This window comes from Oncorhynchus mykiss, chromosome 26, assembly GCF_057628025.1.
Source record: "Oncorhynchus mykiss isolate SJ-2025 chromosome 26, ASM5762802v1, whole genome shotgun sequence".
In the NCBI taxonomy this organism is placed as follows: Eukaryota; Metazoa; Chordata; class Actinopteri; order Salmoniformes; family Salmonidae; genus Oncorhynchus; species Oncorhynchus mykiss.
In genome coordinates, this window is record NC_143047.1 from 36,665,244 (window position 1) to 36,683,749 (window position 18,506).

Here is an 18,506-nt window from a genome sequence, read left to right on the forward strand (position 1 = left end):
AACTGTAAACTGGGGTTTACTTACCTGTGCCAGTTCCTGAGGTAGTGGAAATCTAACCCCTTTATATTGTAACTTTGTCAGCTGCTCCCATTATCAACATTTTGCATCTGATAAGTTCTCCTTTGTGTTTGGGAGTTTGTTTTGCTTTTGGATTGACTTTTTACTGAATTCATTTGTACTATTCAGTTCATTGCATGTTTCCTCCCGAGGACTAGGAGTTTGTAACAGACCCCTCTAACACAGGTGACGTTTGATGTAGATGAAGAAAGGAGTCCATTTTGGGTTTCCCAGGTGTGTTAGTGTTTGTGTGCGCTAGAGAGAGCACCTCCGGCGGTGAAGGCTAATCCTTTGGCTTGTCTGTTCTGTGTTCACGGCTTGCAATCAGTCTTCTAATAAGTGAGTGCTATGTTGAGCATATTTTGGCCACAAATTCACTCGGTGTGGAGAACAAACTCACTTGGTTGGTTAATTGTTCAACCATCATGTAAGGAGCATACAAAAGTATATAACAATTCTAATCAGGCCAAGTTCAAAGCATTTTTTTTACCCTAAGAAAGGCCAAATAGATCATAGAAATGATACTAAGCCAAAATGTCCTGAAAGCTGAAATGTTCCTTTTATGCTGTGTTTGGACTAACCCTAACACTGTACATAGAAGAAAGAGAGTAGTATTTTGGGTCAATATGTGTGCAGTGAGATGGAGTGAGCTTCCTACCGGCTTTACTCTGAGCTTTTCTCCAAACCATGTTAAACCTTCCCTCTCCTCCCCACAGAACGAGTCCGAGAGACTACAGGGTCAGCTGGCCAGCCTTCGGAGCCAGCAGAGCAGGGATGCAGATAAACACCATCTCCTGGTCACCAGCCTCAACGAGCAGCTCAAAGGGTAACCCCACACAATTCAAAAAAGGTCACGGGTCACACACACAACTGGTAAACTGGTTCATTTCCCAAATTTGTATCCAGTGCCAGTTACTCATTTAAGGGTAAAAAGGAATGTAAGGTTTTTGTACTGAAAGGTTTGGCTCCATGCATCTAACTGCAGTCATATGCAAGTTACTAACAAACAAATACCATCAAGTATGGGTAAAGTTGTGCACTGATGATGATCATGTGTTTGTGCTATTTTGCATTGGAGAATGTAAGATTATCATCATGTCCTCATTTGTAACCTTTAAAACATCTCCTTTCTCTTTGATGCCTTTTAGACTGAGTGACACCCAAGAGTGTCTCGAAACCTCTCTTATAGAGAAGGAGAACACATTAGTCAAGACCTCTGAGAAACTGGAGCTCATCGACAGCCTCCGAGATTCTTTAATGGAAAAGGAGGCGCAGCACAAAGAGGTCGCCGACAATCTGCTTCAATCTGAGAACAATGTAACTACAGTAGCCTGTTTTGGCGATCAATTAATAGTCAAATCTGTTTTATAGTAAGTCATGACATCTTCTTTTCTTCTTTCAGCTCACTGAAGTCTCCACAAAATGCAGTACCTTTGAAAAACAGTGTTCAGAACTGAAGACATCGGTTGCAGATCTCACACATAAGCTGAGTGTGCTTAAAGAGAAGGTAAGGTTTTCGGGATATGACTACCATGGCTTAAATACTGTGATGAAATATTAATATTAATCGGAATTCAGGTTAGAGTTTTTGCATATAAGAAACCTGAAGACATGTTTATCTCAGATTTAATATTTTATGCAAACTATTACCTTCACACTCATTAAATGGCAGTGATATTGACAGTACTTTAGGAGATTTCTTCCTCCAGTAACATATTTGTATTTTTTCCAAACCCATAGACACAGAAACAAGAGGCCACAATAAACACTCTTCAAAATGACCTGGATCAGACAAACGATGAACTGGACAAGTTGAACACCACCCATCTGGAAGAAAGGTCTCAGCTGATCCACAACCTTCAAAGCTGTGAACGGGAGATTGATAACCTCAGAGATGTCCTCTCAGACAAGGACAAGGAGATCTTAGCCCTCTCGGGCAACATGGCGGAGTACGCAGAGCAGATCATGGTGCTGAAGCAGGAGATTAAGCACAAGGAGGAGGACCTGGTTCGCATCGAGACCGCCCTCACTAAATCGGAGCGGGAGGCAGAGATCATCAAAGACTCTCAGAACTCGGACCAGCAGGCTCTGTACACCAGGACGGCAGAGCTGGTGGAACAGCTGAAGGATGCAGAGACTGAGCTGAGCAAGGCCAAAGAGGAGAAGGAGTCGAGGACAGTAGAGGTGGAGGAGCTGAGGAAGCAAGTGGAAGAGGACAAGCGGACCATCCTGGAACTTCGAGGGGAGATCCAGCAGCACAACGTGGGCCATCGTAATCATCTCTTAGAGTGCGAAACTCAGATCTCTTCACTGAAGGAGCATGTGACTGTTGCTTCCCAGAAACTACAGGAGTCCGAGGGTCTCATCTCTCAGTTGAGGGAAGCAAGTACATCCAGCAAGACACTGAAAGACCAGCTCCAGGACAAGGAGCAGACGTATGAGAAAGAACTAAAATCGGTCAAGGAGGAACGGAACAAGCTTAACGCAGAGGTGTCCAAACACAATGATGACCTTAAGACCCTGTCCAACCAGCTAGAGAAGCAGACAGAGTGTCAGGTACAGTTGAAAAAAGATATGCAAGAAAAACTGGAGACAATATCCTCTCTTGAGGAAAAACTCAGGGCCATCCAGGAAGAGGCCGAAGTAGAGCAACAGAAATTTAACACAGAACTGCAAGTCAGAGATTCTGAAAAGGAGAAGTTGGCGAAAGACCTGCAGGTTAAATTGGAAAATATCTCAAATATGAAGAAGCTCTTGAAAAACATGAAGACTGAAAAACAACAACTGCAAGCTGACCTGAAGGAGAAGGCAGATGAACTTAAGTCTCAAAAGCAGCTTGTAGATGAGCTTAATAAAACATCTACGGCAGCTCTTGAACTTAACAGCAGTTTGAACTCTCAAAAAAATGGCCTCAGAGAGGAGAATCAGAGGTTGCAACAGGATGTAGCTGGAAAGCAGAAATCCATTTCAGAGATGACAGATGAAAGGGATTCTCTGAGAAACAAAGTCTCTGACTTCGAAACACAGCATTCAGAAAACAGAAAAGTCATTGAAGGGCTTCTGAAAGACAAGGAGGAGCTGAGTGTTAGAGCCAATGAACTGAACAGGGTCCTGGAGCAAAATAAACAGTCAATTTCCGAGAGTCTATTTGAGAAAACAAATGAATGTATTCTTCTAACTAAAACACTCAGGGAAAGGGAGGAGACAGTTGCCCGTTTACAGGTGCAAATTGACAGTTTGAACACTCAAGTGGAGCAGTTCCATCACAAAATTGCTGAAAAAGAGAAGTTTGTCACTGATCAAAACTCACAAGTAGAGACACAGCAGAGCCAGCTTTCGCAACTCCAGGAAACAATGTATTTACTGCAGGAGCAGGAGACTGCCCTGAAAACTGGGCTCACGGAGAAAGACACCGTATTGCAGCAGAAATCAGATGAGTGTAGCTCTTTACAGAATAAACTTGGGCAGCAGAAAAAGCTTCTATCCAAGCTACAGGGTGAGACTAAATCACTTAAAGGACAATGCTCACAACTGACCCAGTGTCTGGAAGAAAAAGAAGAGACCTTCAGACAAATGACACAGGACTGTGAAAACCACAAAGCCGAGCTTAACAAGAGGAATGAGTCATTGAAGTCACTAAGCAGTCAGCTTGGTGTCATGAACGAGAGCAGTGCGAAGTTGGAGTCTGAAAATACAGAGCTGAAAACCACTCTGGAGAACCACGGAGCAGAAAACAACAAGCTGAGGCATGAGATGGAACAGAGGCAAGCTGAGGTGGTTGGCCTCCACAGTCACATCCAGGCACTGAGTGAGCAAAACCAACAACTCCGAGCTGCTTATGAGATAAGAGATCAGGAACTTGAGCTTGATAGAAGGGTAAATGTGACTCTTGAGCAGAACACAAACCTGTGCTCACAACTGAACAGTCTGACAGAGGAGAAGCAGATACTGCAACAGGAATTAGCTTTACAGTCGGAGTCCATTTCTGAATTAAGCAAGGAGAAGAACTTACTGAAAGATAAACTTTCCAATTTTGAAATGCAACATTCAGAAAACTGCAAAATGATTGAAGGGCTACTGAAAGACAAAAAGGAGCTCAGTGTAGCAGTAGAGGAACTCAACAATGTCCTAGAGCAAAACAAACAGACTGTTTCAGAGAGTTTGCTGGACAAAACAAATAAATGTACTAATCTCACCAAATTGCTTAGAGGGAGTGAAGAGGCACTTGCACATTCACAAGACCAAGTTGACAGCTTGAACACCCAACTTGATCAACTGAACAACAACATAACCGAAAAAGAGAAGACTATCAGAAATCAAAACTCACAATTAGAGGCCCAGCAGAGAGAGTTGTCGCAACTCCAGGAGACATTGGCTTTATTACAGGAGCAGGGGACCGCACTGAAATCTGGGCTATCAGAGAAAGACACCATGTTGCAGCAGAAAGCAGAGGAGTGGAGCTCTTTACAGAATAAACTTAATCAACTGCAGGGCGAGACTAAATCACTTGAAGGACAATGCTCACAACTGACTCAGCATCTGGAAGAAAAAGAAGAGACCTTCAGACAAATGACACAGGACTGTGAAAACCACAAAGATGAGCTGAACCAGAGGAACGAGTCTTTGAAGTCACTAAGCAGTCAGCTTGGTGTCATAAACGAGAGCAGTGCGAAGTTGGAGTCTGAAAATACAGAGCTGAAGACCACTCTGGAGAACCACGCAGCAGAAAACAAGAAGCTAAGGGAAGAGATGGAACAGAGGCAAACTGAGATATTAGATCTTAGGGACAACATCCAAGCATTGAATGAACAGAATGTCAGACTAAAAACCGAACTCAAAAACTCTGTCACAGAGGCATCCAAGAAACTTGAAGAGATTTCAGTTCTCAAGGCAGAGATTTCTAACAGGGACAGTTATGTGTCTAATTTAACAAAGCAACTGACAGCAGCCTGCTCGGACAGGGATAGCTTAGGTTTGAATTTGCAGCAGAGAGGTGAGTCCCTAAAACAGCAGGAGATGTTTATTAAGCAGTTGCAAACTAAGTCAGTAGAGGGGGAGGGTCAGATGAGCCAGGCCATCACTGAGCTGCAGACACAAGCTCAGAGTCTTCAGAAAAGCCTTCAAGACAAAGATGTTTCGCTGCATGAGGCGGAGAAACAGCTGAGTCTGCTCAGAGAGAAGTTCACCTTAGAATCTGAGGATTTCAAAACCCAGCTGAATTCAAGTGCGGAAACAATGAAACAGCTTCAGGGTGATCTGCGTAATGCGGTGGAACAGAGTAATCAGCTCAGTGGGAGGCTTGAAGAACAAGAGGCACAGCTTAAGCAGAAAGTTGATGATTATGTGAGTTTAAGGACATATGTTTCAGAGCTGGAGGATTCCACCACACAGCTCAGAGGTCAAGTTGACAGCCTGACCTCTGAGTCATCTCTGTTAAAAGAGACCCTGAAAGAGAAAGTCAAGTTCATCCTTGAGGCACAAAGCACCTCCTCAGCTGTTAGTGAAAGCCTAAATTCAAAACTCAAAACCAAAGATACAGAATGTGAGAGCTTAAAAGAGCAGCTTTCACATCTCCAAGAGTCTGTTTCAAAGCTCAATACCAAAGATGCAGAATGTGAGTGCTTAAAAGAGCAGCTTTCACATCTCCAAGAGTCTGTTTCAAAGCTCAATAGTAGCCTCAGTGCCCAGTCCTCTGAAGTGGCACGACTTCAACAAGCCTTAGAGGAAAGAGGGACTGCCGTTAAGGACCAGTCAAAGGCCCTTCAGGAGCTGCAGAGAAGGGCAGATGAAGCAGCCCTCTTCAAAACCCAGTTCATGGAGAGCACAGAGTTGGTGTCACAACTGCAGGATCAGATTCAGGAACTCTCCACTAAGTCTGCAAGCCTCAGCCAGTCGGCAGAGGAGAACCAAAGTGCCTTTGTAAATCTTCAGGAGAAGTATGCTACTCATTTAGAGGAGCTCCAGGAAGCTCGGACGATGCTTTCTCAAAGGGCCGAGGAGATGTCCAGTCTTAACAAGTCCCTCAGTGAAAGCAACAGCACAGTGCAGGCAGCAGAAAGCACCATAGAGGTGCTGAGGAATGAGTCTTCCTTGCTACGTCAAGACCTTCGGCAAATCCAAACACTGAATGTCGACCTTTCAAAACAAAAGGAAGACGCCCTTGCTACCCATCAAAGGAGCACCTCAACATTCACTGTCGAAATTGAGAGACTAAAATCTCAGTATTTGCATGTGGCTGCTCAGGTAAATGCACTGACAGAAAATCTTGAGCAGAGAGAGATGTCTCTTCATGCCATTAACAGTCAGTACACAGCCCAGGTGAAACAGGCAGAGCACGTAGTGTCAGAAATGCAGAAACTAGAAGAGCAAAATAAGAAGCTAAGAGAGGAGATAGCTCTGTCAAAGCAAGAAAATCAACAGCGGCTGGATGCAGCAATCAGTGAAAAAGAACGTCTGCAGCAAGAAGTTCAGAAACTCATAATTGAGAGAGATGAACACGGCAAGAGCTACAGCAGCCAGATACAAACAATGCAGGAGCAGTTGCATCTCCAAAAGCAGCAGCAATCCAGCAGCATGAATGAAGTCATGGAGAAAATGGTGGCTGAGAAGGAAAGACTACAGGTTGAGGTTAGTGTCAAAGGTGAAGAAATCACCGGATTGAAATCAGACATTCAAAAGATAGGGCAAACTCTTCAGGACTCTGAGAAGGAGTGGCTATCGGTCCTGGATAGAGAGACGCAGGATAAATATCTCATTGCGGAGCAGTTGAAAAGTGTTGAAAATGAAATGAAGTCAAAAGATTTTAAAGTTCAAGCATTGAAACAAGACCTAGATAGTTTGCATGAAAAGTTGGCAGAGGCAGCAACAGCAATTAGACAGGGTTCAGATCTGCTTAAAGCGAAAGAGGTAGAGGCATCCACATCCAGGGTTCAGACTGAAAACATCTTAGTATCTGTTAAGGAAAAAGACAAGCATAATATTGAATTGAGGCAGGCTCTTCAAGATATGGAAAGTGAGTTAAGACAATTAGAGGTCAGCAAAGAGTGTTCTGACAAAGATTTGTCTGTATTGTCACTAACCATGTCTGATAGATTAGTTGCTTTAGAGGAGGAAAATGTCTCCCTACAGACTATGCTCAAACAGTTGAGAGAAAGACATCAGTGTGAGGTAGATTCTTTGAGGGGTGAATTAAATGAAGTTTCGGAATTGTTGAAACGGACAGAGTGTACCCTTAACGATAAAGAAATGGGCTATCAAGGTAAGAATCAACAGAATGTTTTATTTAAAGAAAATATACAGCACCTTCATGCACAGCTCCAAACTAAGACTGAAAATCTGAGAGAGGCAGGTATTAAACAGACAGCTCTACTTAGTGACATCCAAACGAAAGATGAGCAGGTCAGCTGCATGACCATCCAAATAAGTCACCAGAAGGAATTGCTAGCAGGTCTCAGTCAACAGTTGAGGGAGAAAGATGCTTCAGTAGCACAGGTAATTGAATCCGCCTCAAACGAAAGAATGAAATACGCAGAGGAAAATAGTAATTTCCTCTCGCAGCTGGAAAGCTTGGAAAATGCACAAAGTAGCTCTATGAAACAGCTTGAACATATGTTCTCGCAACTAGAAGAGAGCAAAGCTCATCTGTCACGCTCTCAAAGTGAACTTGAGACCAAGGATTTGGAGAATGGAGATTTGGTTAAAGAAAAGGATCATCTCAACACTCAGCTCACTAAGTTAACCAAAGAAAAAGAGGTCTTGAAAAAGAAGCTCCAAGCTGCTCTGGTTGTAAGGAAAGAACTATTGAAGAAAATAGAGGAGCATGAACATCAAATAGAGCAGAATGTGAATAAAGGAATTGAGATTTCAGGCTTACAGGATAGGTTGCAAGAACTCACTTTACAAGCTCAAGCTACTACAAAAGAGCATGAAGACATTGTTGCAGATATTAAATGGCAAGTTAATCAGAAAGAGGGTGAACTCCTAGAACTGGCCAAGGTCTTAACAGTGCGAGACAGTCTTTTAGAACATTTTGAAATAAATATGCAAACTTTGCAAGCGAAACTAGATGAACAAGAAGCAAGTTTGACAACAGCTCTGCATAATCTCAATGAAAAGAGCATCATCATTGATCAACTTAATTCCATAATCTCTGAGAAAGACGAGGCTTTTGAACAGGAGAAAAGTGGTATGATGCTGAGGTTAGAGAAGCTTCAGGAGGATATGAGAAAGAGCGAGGAGAGTTTGAAGGAGGACATGTCAAGCTCCAGTGCGACAGCTGTTGACATTGAAAACGAGTTAACGAAGGTGAAGCAAGAAAAGGCAATGATGCAGAAAAAGGCTCAAGCTGCTTTACTGGCACGAAAAGAGACTATAAAAAAGTCTCAAGAAAGTGAGAAAAAGTTCACCCAAGAGCTTTCAGAATTAAAAGATGATTATAAAGCACTCCTGGAACAACACTGTCAGCAGACCAATGACCTTAATGCTGTCCAGTTAAGTTACGACCAGAAGGTCAGGAAATTTGAAGAAATCAGTCAGGCCTCAGTCTCTCAGCTAGGTGAATTGGAGACCCTAAGACTGCTTGTACAGGAACGGGATACAACTCTTCAAGACCTCAACATATCCCTATCAGAGAGGGAGAGTCAAGTCCATGCCTCATCATATCAAGCAGAGCTAGAAACCCTTCACTTCAAACTGGAAAGCATGTCCTCTGAGTTGGCAAATAAGGACAAGGTTCTCATAGCACTGGAACAGAAGTCCAAAGCATTATCTGAGCGAATGAGCTGCACAGAAAGTCAACTTGAAAAAGCCCATGCAGAGATAAAGGAGAAGATGGAAGAGCTCGCAAGACAGCAACAAGCAGTGGAGATGGCCGAGCAGCTGCACCAGCAGGAAAAACAAACTATGGTAGATGACCACCTGGTGCTGCATAACCAGTTGGGCCCATTACAAACCACAGTGGAGGAGCTAAAACACACCTTAGAAGCACTTGTTGGTGAGAAAGAATCCCAGTCGCACAAATTTATAAGTGAAAGCAAAGAACTAATAGAGGACAGGGATCAAATGAAAGGAGAGCTGGAGAATGCACTCACTACCATCGCCCAGCAATCGTCTGAACTTCAAATCCTCCAAAACACTTGGGCTGAAACTCAACAGCAACTCTGTGAAGAAAAGGAACAGCTAAAAGTGGAGCTTGAAAAAGCACAGTCCCATTCTGCAGAGTCACAGGCTGAAATGGAAAGTCTTAAGCTGCACATGGAATCACTACAGCAGGAAAAAGAAAGCGCCTTCATGGTCATAGAACAATTAAACTGTGAAGTTGCCATGCTGGATGCTCAGCTAAAGGAAGCTGGAAAAGTACATGAGGAGCTTCTTCAAAAGATATCTGGTTTGCAGGATAAATCCTCTGAACAGATTGGGGTAATTGGGAAGGAGGTCCAGTATCTTAAGATATCCCCTGAAGAACATGAGATGAGTCTCAAGGAAAGAGATGATGCCCTGGTGATTTCTCAGTCTCTGGCCACGGAAAAGGAAGAGCTTATTGCTGCCTTGGAACAGCAACTGCAGCGGCAGATTCACCTTCACGAAGTTGCCATGGAAAAGATGAGGACTGAAGTTGATGAGCTTCAGCAGAGGTCTCAAGAAGATGCCATCAAAACAAAGGATCAGGGCAACCAAAGCAAAACAGCACTTCTCACCAGGAAGCTTCAAGCAGCCTTAGTTTCCAGGAAAGAAATCTTGAAAGATAATAGCTCTCTGAAGGAACAAATGCGTATACTCTCAGCTAAAAATGAAGAAATTGGGGCATCATCCACTGTACTGGAAATGTCTGTTGCCAAGTTGAAACAACAAAAAGAGGACCTGGAGAGTTCTGTATCATCCCTGAGCAGGGAGAAAGAGAAGCTCATTGCCGAGGTTGATCGCATCCTCAATGATAATCACAATTTATCTGCAGCCTGTGAAAGCCTCAAACTCACCATAGAAAATATCACCCAACAGAAACAGGCATTTTCGTGTCAGCTTGAGTCCCTGAAAGACTCGCAGACGGATGAGTTGTCAGAGTGGGAATCTAAGCATACAGAGCTGAAACAGGAGTATGAGTCACTTTTACAAGCGTACGAGAATGTCAGTAGCGAAATGGACAAGATGAGACAACTATTGGAGGGGGCAAGAAGAGAGAGACAAGAAGCGCTCGTTAAAGCACACAAATCTGAAGCTGAGAGGGAGAATCTGGAGAAACAAGTTGGGGAGATGGAGGATGAAAATGAGAAAATTAAAGAGAAGATGAGAAAGTTTACTAAGGCGAAGCAGCTGAAAATGGAAGAGCTGGAGGAGGAGAATAAACAAATCAGAATAGACTTGCTAGAGTTTGATGATAAGCAGAAAGCCACAGTTGAAGAGTTGACTATTAAAAACAACCACTTGGAAGCAGAGATCCACAGCCTTGTAGAGTCCTCAGAAGCACTCAGAAGGAAGCTAACAGAGATTCAGCTCAACAATGGCAGTCTCGCAGAGGCACTCAAAGAAGCAACCTGTTCATTAGAAAAGTGGCCCACCGAATCAAAAGCATGTGAGCAAAACATGCAGCTTAAACTAGATGATGCACTCATTTTGAATAATTCACTGACTGCCCAGATTGAGTCACAGAAGACAGAACTTGCTTCCCAACAGGAAATCAATAAATTAACGCAAAAGGGGAAAGAAACTCTCTCTGAAAGAATTAAACAAATGCAGAATAAGCATGAAAAGGAATTGGGAGAAAAAGACGATGCAATCTCAGAGCTCCAAGAAATTATCAACAGACACAGCCAAGAGACCACCAGCCTAAATGAGAAGGTCAGGATCTTGGAGGACGACAAGTCTATATTACAAGAGGAGCTTGAAAATGTCCAAGAGATCTCGGACAAAGTAAAAAATGAGAATGAATATTTGGAGATAGTGATCCTCAAAAACGCTGAAAGAATTGATGAACTGACAGAGACAGTCAATGTTCTCCAAGCCCAGAACACACAGTTCTCCTCTCAATTGACTGAGAGCAAAGAGAAGGCTACTCAGGTTTGCCAGGAGAAGGAGGAACAGCAGCTGAAGTTGGTTAAGGAGTTTGAGGAGAAACTCAAAATGTTCCAGAGAGGCAATGAGGGCTCCAGAAATATAAAGAAGGAGCTACAGGAACTGCTGAAAGAAAAGCATCATGAAATCAATCATTTGCAACATGACTCCATCAAATACCAGGAGCTGATTTTAGACCTAGAAAGGTCTCTGAAGGCTTCAGAGTCAGCGCATGAACAGGTGGAGAAGGAGCTGAGGGAAATGACAGAAAGGATATCTTGTCTAGAAGAAGGGAGGAGGCATCTTGAAGCTGAGCTTACCACACACAAGAACCTTCTCAATGAGGCAAAGAAAGATTTGACAAACATTAGCTCTGAAAAAGACCAATTGGTTGAGGTAGTATCAGAAAAGAACAATCAATCAGAATGTCAGGTCATGGAGAGAACTAAAGCACTACAGCATGTAGCTGAGCAGCAAAAGAGTATTTTCATGGAGAGGGAGGTAATTTTACAGCAACATATAGAGGAACTTCTGGGTTCCAAGGAGAAGGAGAGTCAGGTAGTTTTAGAATTGAAGAGGAAAATAGATTCTCAAGATTTACAGATGAATACTCTGAAGAGAGAGGCTGACACTAATTTGGCTAAGTTAGCAGCCCTGTCCTCTAGTCCTCAGGGTACCGATGCTGTGAAACAGTGGAATGATATGTTCCTAAATACCTTGCATGAGAAGGACAGCCAGCTTCTAGAACAGGGCTTTGTCATAACGAGATTCCTTGAAGACATTCGAGTGAAGGAGAAGGAGATAACTGAACTGCAGGTAACCAAGTCAAGGCTCGAAAGGACACTTGGTGATTACACAGTAGCTGCCACAGCTCAGCAGAGGCAGTTGTTTATAATGGGTGCCAGCAATAGAGAGCTTAACGAAACCGTGGAGCTCCTGAATCAACAGTTGCAGGAACTGAGTGACCAGGTTGAGAGATTAGAACAGGATAGGAGTGCACTCAACAGACATCTCACTGGCAGTGTAGATTCCACATCTAAAATGGAGTTTGATCTCCAGCAGCTGGAAAATACACTCTTAGACACAGAGTCTCAGCTACTCCTCTCGCAGTCTCACAGTGACATGCTTCAAGTTGATTTTGAGAAACAGGAGGCCATTTCACTGCACCTGAAGTCACTCCTGCAGAACAAAGATGCAGAAATCTCCTCTCTGCTGTCCTCCAGAGATGGACAGATGTCTGGGTATCTAGAACAGCTGCAAGCTAATCACCGTGCCCAGGTTGAAGGCTACGAGGACAGACTATCTGCCTTGTACTATGAAAGGGAGAAAGCTGACAAGGAGTTCAGAAGGCTGGAGAACAAAGTAAAATCCCTTCAAATGAAAGTTGACAAGTCCATTCAGGAAAAGGAAAAAATGGCTGCTCAGATGGAAACATTCAGGAACTCCATGGTCTCCTTGCAGACAGAGAGAGAGCGTTTGATGTCAGAATATAGGATGTCTGAGGCAAGGAATCAGACTGTAATGCAAGGCAAGGAGGGGTCGGCTGAAGGAGACCTCAGTGCAACCAAGGGCCTTAAACACGAGATTAGGACTCTCCTTCACCAGATGGATGATCTGAACTCTGAGAATGCCATGCTCAAGGCACAGCTGATCAGATATAGAGAAGACTTGAATCAGGTCCTGTCCTTGAAGGACAGCCAGTTGAAAGAGTTGCTCAGGAAGCAGCAAGATGCCATCAAAAACCTGGAAAACCAAAAAGCCACAGCTGAAAAGCAGAACCGGAAGACCCTTCTGGAACTCGAGAGGGAAGGAGAGGCAAGCGATGCCTTAAAAGCTGCGAATTCCAAACTTCAAACACAGGTCACTGATCTGGAAGCTAACATATTTGCCCTGAATAAGGGAATGCAAGAAACGAATAAAGGAAAAGTGATTGCCGACTTGCAGCATGCCGTGGCAGCCAAATCTGCGGAATGTAACGACCTCCAGCAAAAACTGTTTGCTCAGAAAGTGGCAGCGGATGACTGGAAAGGCAGCCTGCAGCTCCTGGAGTGTGAGACTGAGAAGAAACTGGGAGAGGCAGAGGACAAGTACAACAGCGAGCTCGATGCCTTTGAACAAGAAGTCGAACTGATGAGAAACGAGAAGGAGACCGCTGACCAGAGGGTTGCTGAGCTGGCCAGGGACCTGATGCAAACTGAGAAGCTGCTGTCCGATGCTAGAGTCCAAAGCACGGACCTGAAGTCTCAGAACGAGTCTCTGGGTAAAGCCATGGCCGCCTTGCAGAACGACCGCGACCAGCTCATCGAGGACTTCAAGATCCTCCGGAACCGATACGACGAGGAGCTCCGAGAGACCCAGGGGGCCATGACCAAGGTGGAGAGACATCTAGGCGACACGACCTCGGAGCTGGCCACCTTGGCCAAAGAGAGACACATACTGGTACAGAAACTCTCTGCTCTAGAGAGCAAAGATGCTCCCTCCCAGCTCACTTCACTGGTAGACGAGCTGTCTGTGGCCTTGTCAGAGAAGGAAGGGCAGCTCCAACGGGTCTCCCTGGAAAACGACACGTATAGCAGTAAGGTGTCGGCTTTCTCTAGGTCCATGGCCAGCCTCCAAGATGACCGAGACCGGCTGATGGAGGAGCTGGCTGGGGCAAAGAGGGCATTCGAGTCCAGGCAAGGATTAGGTCCAGAGGTAGTAGACATCGCCAACACAGGGGAGTCAAATAGCCATAGAAGCAGTGGTATTCAGGCCCTTCAGACTGGGAGAGATGGGCTGGTAAGTCACCAGTTGTGACTCAAAGCTTGTTGTTTGGTTGTCATTTGGTTGTGTTTTGGTTTAGGCTGTGAGTGTGAACTTGCTGACAGCATGCAGGGGACCAGTCAAAAGCTAATCTACCTGTCATGGCTTTGGTGTGTAAACTTGCTGACAGCATGCAGGGGGACCAGTCAAAAAGCTAATCTACCTGTCATGGCTTTGGTGTGTGAACTTCCTGACAGCATGCAGGGGGACCAGTCAAAAAGCTAATCTACCTGTCATGGCTTTGGTGTGTGAACTTCCTGACAGCATGCAGGGGGACCAGTCAAAAAGCTAATCTACCTGTCATGGCTTTGGTGTGTGAACTTCCTGACAGCATGCAGGGGGACCAGTCAAAAAGCTAATCTACCTGTCATGGCTTTGGTGTGTGAACTTCCTGACAGCATGCAGGGGGACCAGTCAAAAAGCTAATCTACCTGTCATGGCTTTGGTGTGTGCAAGCATGACAATTTGGTTGTGTTGCAGGAATGCAGTTTTTTTGTGAAGTGTTCAAATGAGTCTCCTCAATGTGCGTTGTTGTTGTGTCTCTAGTGGTATGTTTTGTCTATTGAAGGAGACGAGACAGAGGGTGGATGAGCTGCAGAGCGCCTTGCAGCAGGCACAGGCCTTCAAACTGCAGACTGAAGCAGAAGTCAGCGGGTACCAGGCAGAGCTGGCTGAACTGAGGTAAGATCCTAACTGCACCTACAAAGATTTGAGTTGGCCATTTAAATTGTATTACTTCTGCCAATTGGGTTACTTTTGCACATTGGTGAGGTCAATGCAGTAAATCGAAAGCACTCAATGTGTTCTGAAAGATGAGACGTCGAGGATTATAATAAATATGTCTTTGATGTAATACAAGCAAACCACACACACACACACTCCAAATGTGCACTTCACATTTCAAAATTCACAGTATGGAAACGTATGATCTCTGTTTGATGTAGAATTACAAGGATGGCGTGCCATCATACCCTGGGTTGTTCTAAACAGAATGTTTGCTTTATTGTGAAGAAAATGTGCAGTGGAACACGCACCTGAATGCCCTCACGACTCCATTCTTTGCTCATCAAAATGTGTGTGTTTCTCTGAAGTGCCTTGTGAAATCCTAACTCCGTATAATAGTTTTTTAGAACTTGGCTAGTCTTGTTGGCAATAGAATGAGCATGTCCACCTGACCTAGACTGAGACAGTACTTGTGTAATGGTGGGGATGCAGGGCTGTGTAATGGTGGGGATGCAGGGCTGTGTAATGGTGGGGATGCAGGGCTGTGTAATGGTGGGGATGCAGGGCTGTGTAATGGTGGGGATGCAGGGCTGTGTAATGGTGGGGATGCAGGGCTGTGTAATGGTGGGGATGCAGGGCTGTGTAATGGTGGGGATGCAGGGCTGTGTAATGGTGGGGATGCAGGGCTGTGTAATGGTGGGGATGCAGGGCTGTGTAATGGTGGGGATGCAGGGCTGTGTAATGGTGGGGATGCAGGGCTGTGTAATGGTGGGGATGCAGGGCTGTGTAATGGTGGGGATGCAGGGCTGTGTAATGGTGGGGATGCAGGGCTGTGTAATGGTGGGGATGCAGGGCTGTGTAATGGTGGGGATGCAGGGCTGTGTAATGGTGGGGATGCAGGGCTGTGTTCCAAACTAAAAACTTCCACTGCGCTTGCTTCACTTTTATTTTATTTTAAATATATATTTTTTTTATTTATTTAACCTTTATTTTATTATTATTATGTAACTTCCTCAATTGCACAGCTTGAAGGCTCTTTCTTTGATTGATACATGTATTGAAATGACTTAGGAACTGTGCACAGTTTGGAGAGGTGTGAGGCCTCATGTAGACACCAGTTAGACCTCTCACTCAAACCCACAGTTTGGAGAGGTGTGAGGCCTCATGTAGACACCAGTCAGACCTCTCACTCAAACCCACAGTTTGGAGAGGTGTGAGGCCTCATGGAGACACCAGTTAGACCTCTCACTCAAACCCACAGTTTGGAGAGGTGCGTGGCCTCATGGAGACACCAGTCAGACCTCTCACTCAAACCCACAGTTTGGAGAGGTGCGTGGCCTCATGGAGACACCAGTCAGACCTCTCACTCAAACCCACAGTTTGGAGAGGTGCGTGGCCTCATGTAGACACCAGTTAGACCTCTCACTCAAACCCACAGTTTGGAGAGGTGTGAGGCCTCATGTAGACACCAGTCAGACCTCTCACTCAAACCCACAGTTTGGAGAGGTGTGAGGCCTCATGGAGACACCAGTTAGACCTCTCACTCAAACCCACAGTTTGGAGAGGTGCGTGGCCTCATGGAGACACCAGTCAGACCTCTCACTCAAACCCACAGTTTGGAGAGGTGCGTGGCCTCATGGAGACACCAGTCAGACCTCTCACTCAAACCCACAGTTTGGAGAGGTGCGTGGCCTCATGTAGACACCAGTTAGACCTCTCACTCAAACCCACAGTTTGGAGAGGTGTGAGGCCTCATGGAGACACCAGTTAGACCTCTCACTCAAACCCACAGTTTGGAGAGGTGTGAGGCCTCATGGAGACACCAGTCAGACCTCTCACTCAAACCCACAGTTTGGAGAGGTGCGTGGCCTCATGTAGACACCAGTTAGACCTCTCACTCAAACCCACAGTTTGGAGAGGTGCGTGGCCTCATGGAGACACCAGTCAGACCTCTCACTCAAACCCACAGTTTGGAGAGGTGTGAGGCCTCATGGAGACACCAGTTAGACCTCTCACTCAAACCCACAGTTTGGAGAGGTGTGAGGCCTCATGGAGACACCAGTTAGACCTCTCACTCAAACCCACAGTTTGGAGAGGTGCGTGGCCTCATGGAGACACCAGTCAGACCTCTCACTCAAACCCACAGTTTGGAGAGGTGTGAGGCCTCATGGAGACACCAGTCAGACCTCTCACTCAAACCCACAGTTTGGAGAGGTGTGAGGCCTCATGGAGACACCAGTCAGACCTCTCACTTGTCATTTTATTGTCTTATGTTGCAATTACCCCAAATGTTGCGTGAATATTGTTATCATGTTACCAAATGTATACAGATGCTGCGAAAAGTAGAGTAAATGTAAAAATCACATAAAATGAACAAGTTTATTTTTGGATTCGGTCTTGTCAGATGAAATGTTGTCTCCTCACCTTTGTTCTGATCATTTCCCCATAATCTCCAAGGTGTTCCCTTTCAACTGCTACCATGATTGTACATAGCCCTATGCTTCTCATATTATTTTCTGTTAGAAAAATTACAATTTGGCCATGTTCATATATGCCAATTCCCCTGAGTGTAAATGGTGAACAAAGGCCCCGCTTCACATTTCACAAAAAAATTGCTAATTGTTTAATTGTTATGCAACAGATGGCATCTAGTTACCAGAGTGGAAACTGTGTTGATGCACCAGACAAAGTCTTTAGCTCACCAGCAGGTGACAGCCCATCTATCTGTCCTCATGGTGTCCCTTCAGGTTGTCTCCCCACCCACACAGAGTTCTCCCAACCCCCACTCGCTCACATGCCCTGGCAGGTCCCTATGGTCAAGCACTATATGAGTTGTCACGTGGTGACAATCCCCTTCAGCTGCTAGATCTCCTGCCAATCCCATCTCCAAGACAAACCAGGTCTCAATTCCATTAGTTAGAGAATTGAAAAAAAAGACACATCTATTTTCAATACACCTCTTATATTGACTGTGTTTGAAGTGGATTTGGAATCTCCCCTGACCCACGCCTCCATGTGTGTTCCTTGGTTTGCCCAGTAGTGGTTCACTGCTTACTACAGCCATACAAATAGATTGATTGTCTGCTACTAAACAGAGGCTACTGAAGAAACCACACTACTGACTGGGTCCACCAGTGGGTCACTCAAGTGTTGCTGCAATGACCTCTGACCTCTGTTCTTCCCCAGGTCTGAGAGTAGCAGGCTGCAGGCTGAGTGCCAGCGTCTGGCTGGGGAGAGGAAGGAGACCATGGCCCTGGTGGGGAAGGATGTGTCTGATGACCCGTCACTGACCCAGCTCCAGGCAGAGAGAACTCAGCTGCAGAGTCACCTGCAGCGCTGCCTCTATGAGATCCAGCAGAGAGATCTGCACTGCCAGCAGCTCAACGCCAAGGTACTGAACACGCACGCACTCACAAAACAACCCAAATCAGCTCTGCAACCAAAGTGCTGAACACAGAAACCAACGCACAGGTATTGAATCAGTTTCCACTAAGTTCACCATACTCAACACATCTTCTCTCCTCCCAACCGCTCCTCTGTCCTCTCCCTATCTCAGCTGCAGCAGGTGGTGGAGGAGAAAGGGGGTGTGTCGGCCCAGCTGAGGGCAGTGTCTCAGACGCTGAGAGACACCCAGAACCGCTGCTATTGGCTGGAGAACCAGGCCCTGCCTAACCAGCACCACCAGGGCCTTGCAAAGGTAGAAAGTCGTGTGTGTGTGTGTGTGTGTGTCTCAGGCTTGTCTGGTGTCTGAATGACCATAGTGTGTTTGTGTGTGTTTGTCTGGTATCTATGTCTGACTGTGTGTGTATCCTTGTCCGTGTGTGTTTTAATGAATAGTAGCCTGGATGTACTCTGTGTCAGTAGGTTACTATATTTAT

The 18,506-nt window shown here is 45.2% G+C and overlaps 1 protein-coding gene across 5 annotated transcripts in view; it reads left to right on the forward strand.

Annotated features, from left to right (window-relative positions):
- The window catches only part of LOC110506186 (uncharacterized), a 59,012-nt gene that overhangs the window by 28,546 nt on the left and 11,960 nt on the right, over positions 1-18,506 (forward strand). For 2 of the 5 annotated variants that reach the window (XM_090222894.1, XM_090222893.1), the window contains exons 18-24: positions 774-883; positions 1,206-1,374; positions 1,460-1,564; positions 1,798-13,881; positions 14,474-14,586; positions 17,815-18,019; positions 18,185-18,325. In XM_090222894.1, coding sequence (XP_090079020.1) covers positions 774-883; positions 1,206-1,374; positions 1,460-1,564; positions 1,798-13,881; positions 14,474-14,586; positions 17,815-18,019; positions 18,185-18,325 — 12,927 coding nt within the window. Of the gene's footprint in view, positions 1-243; positions 292-773; positions 884-1,205; positions 1,375-1,459; positions 1,565-1,797; positions 13,882-14,473; positions 14,587-17,814; positions 18,020-18,184; positions 18,326-18,506 lie in introns of all 5 variants that reach the window. The other 3 variants (XM_090222896.1, XM_090222895.1, XM_090222892.1) reach the window with 2 other exon arrangements.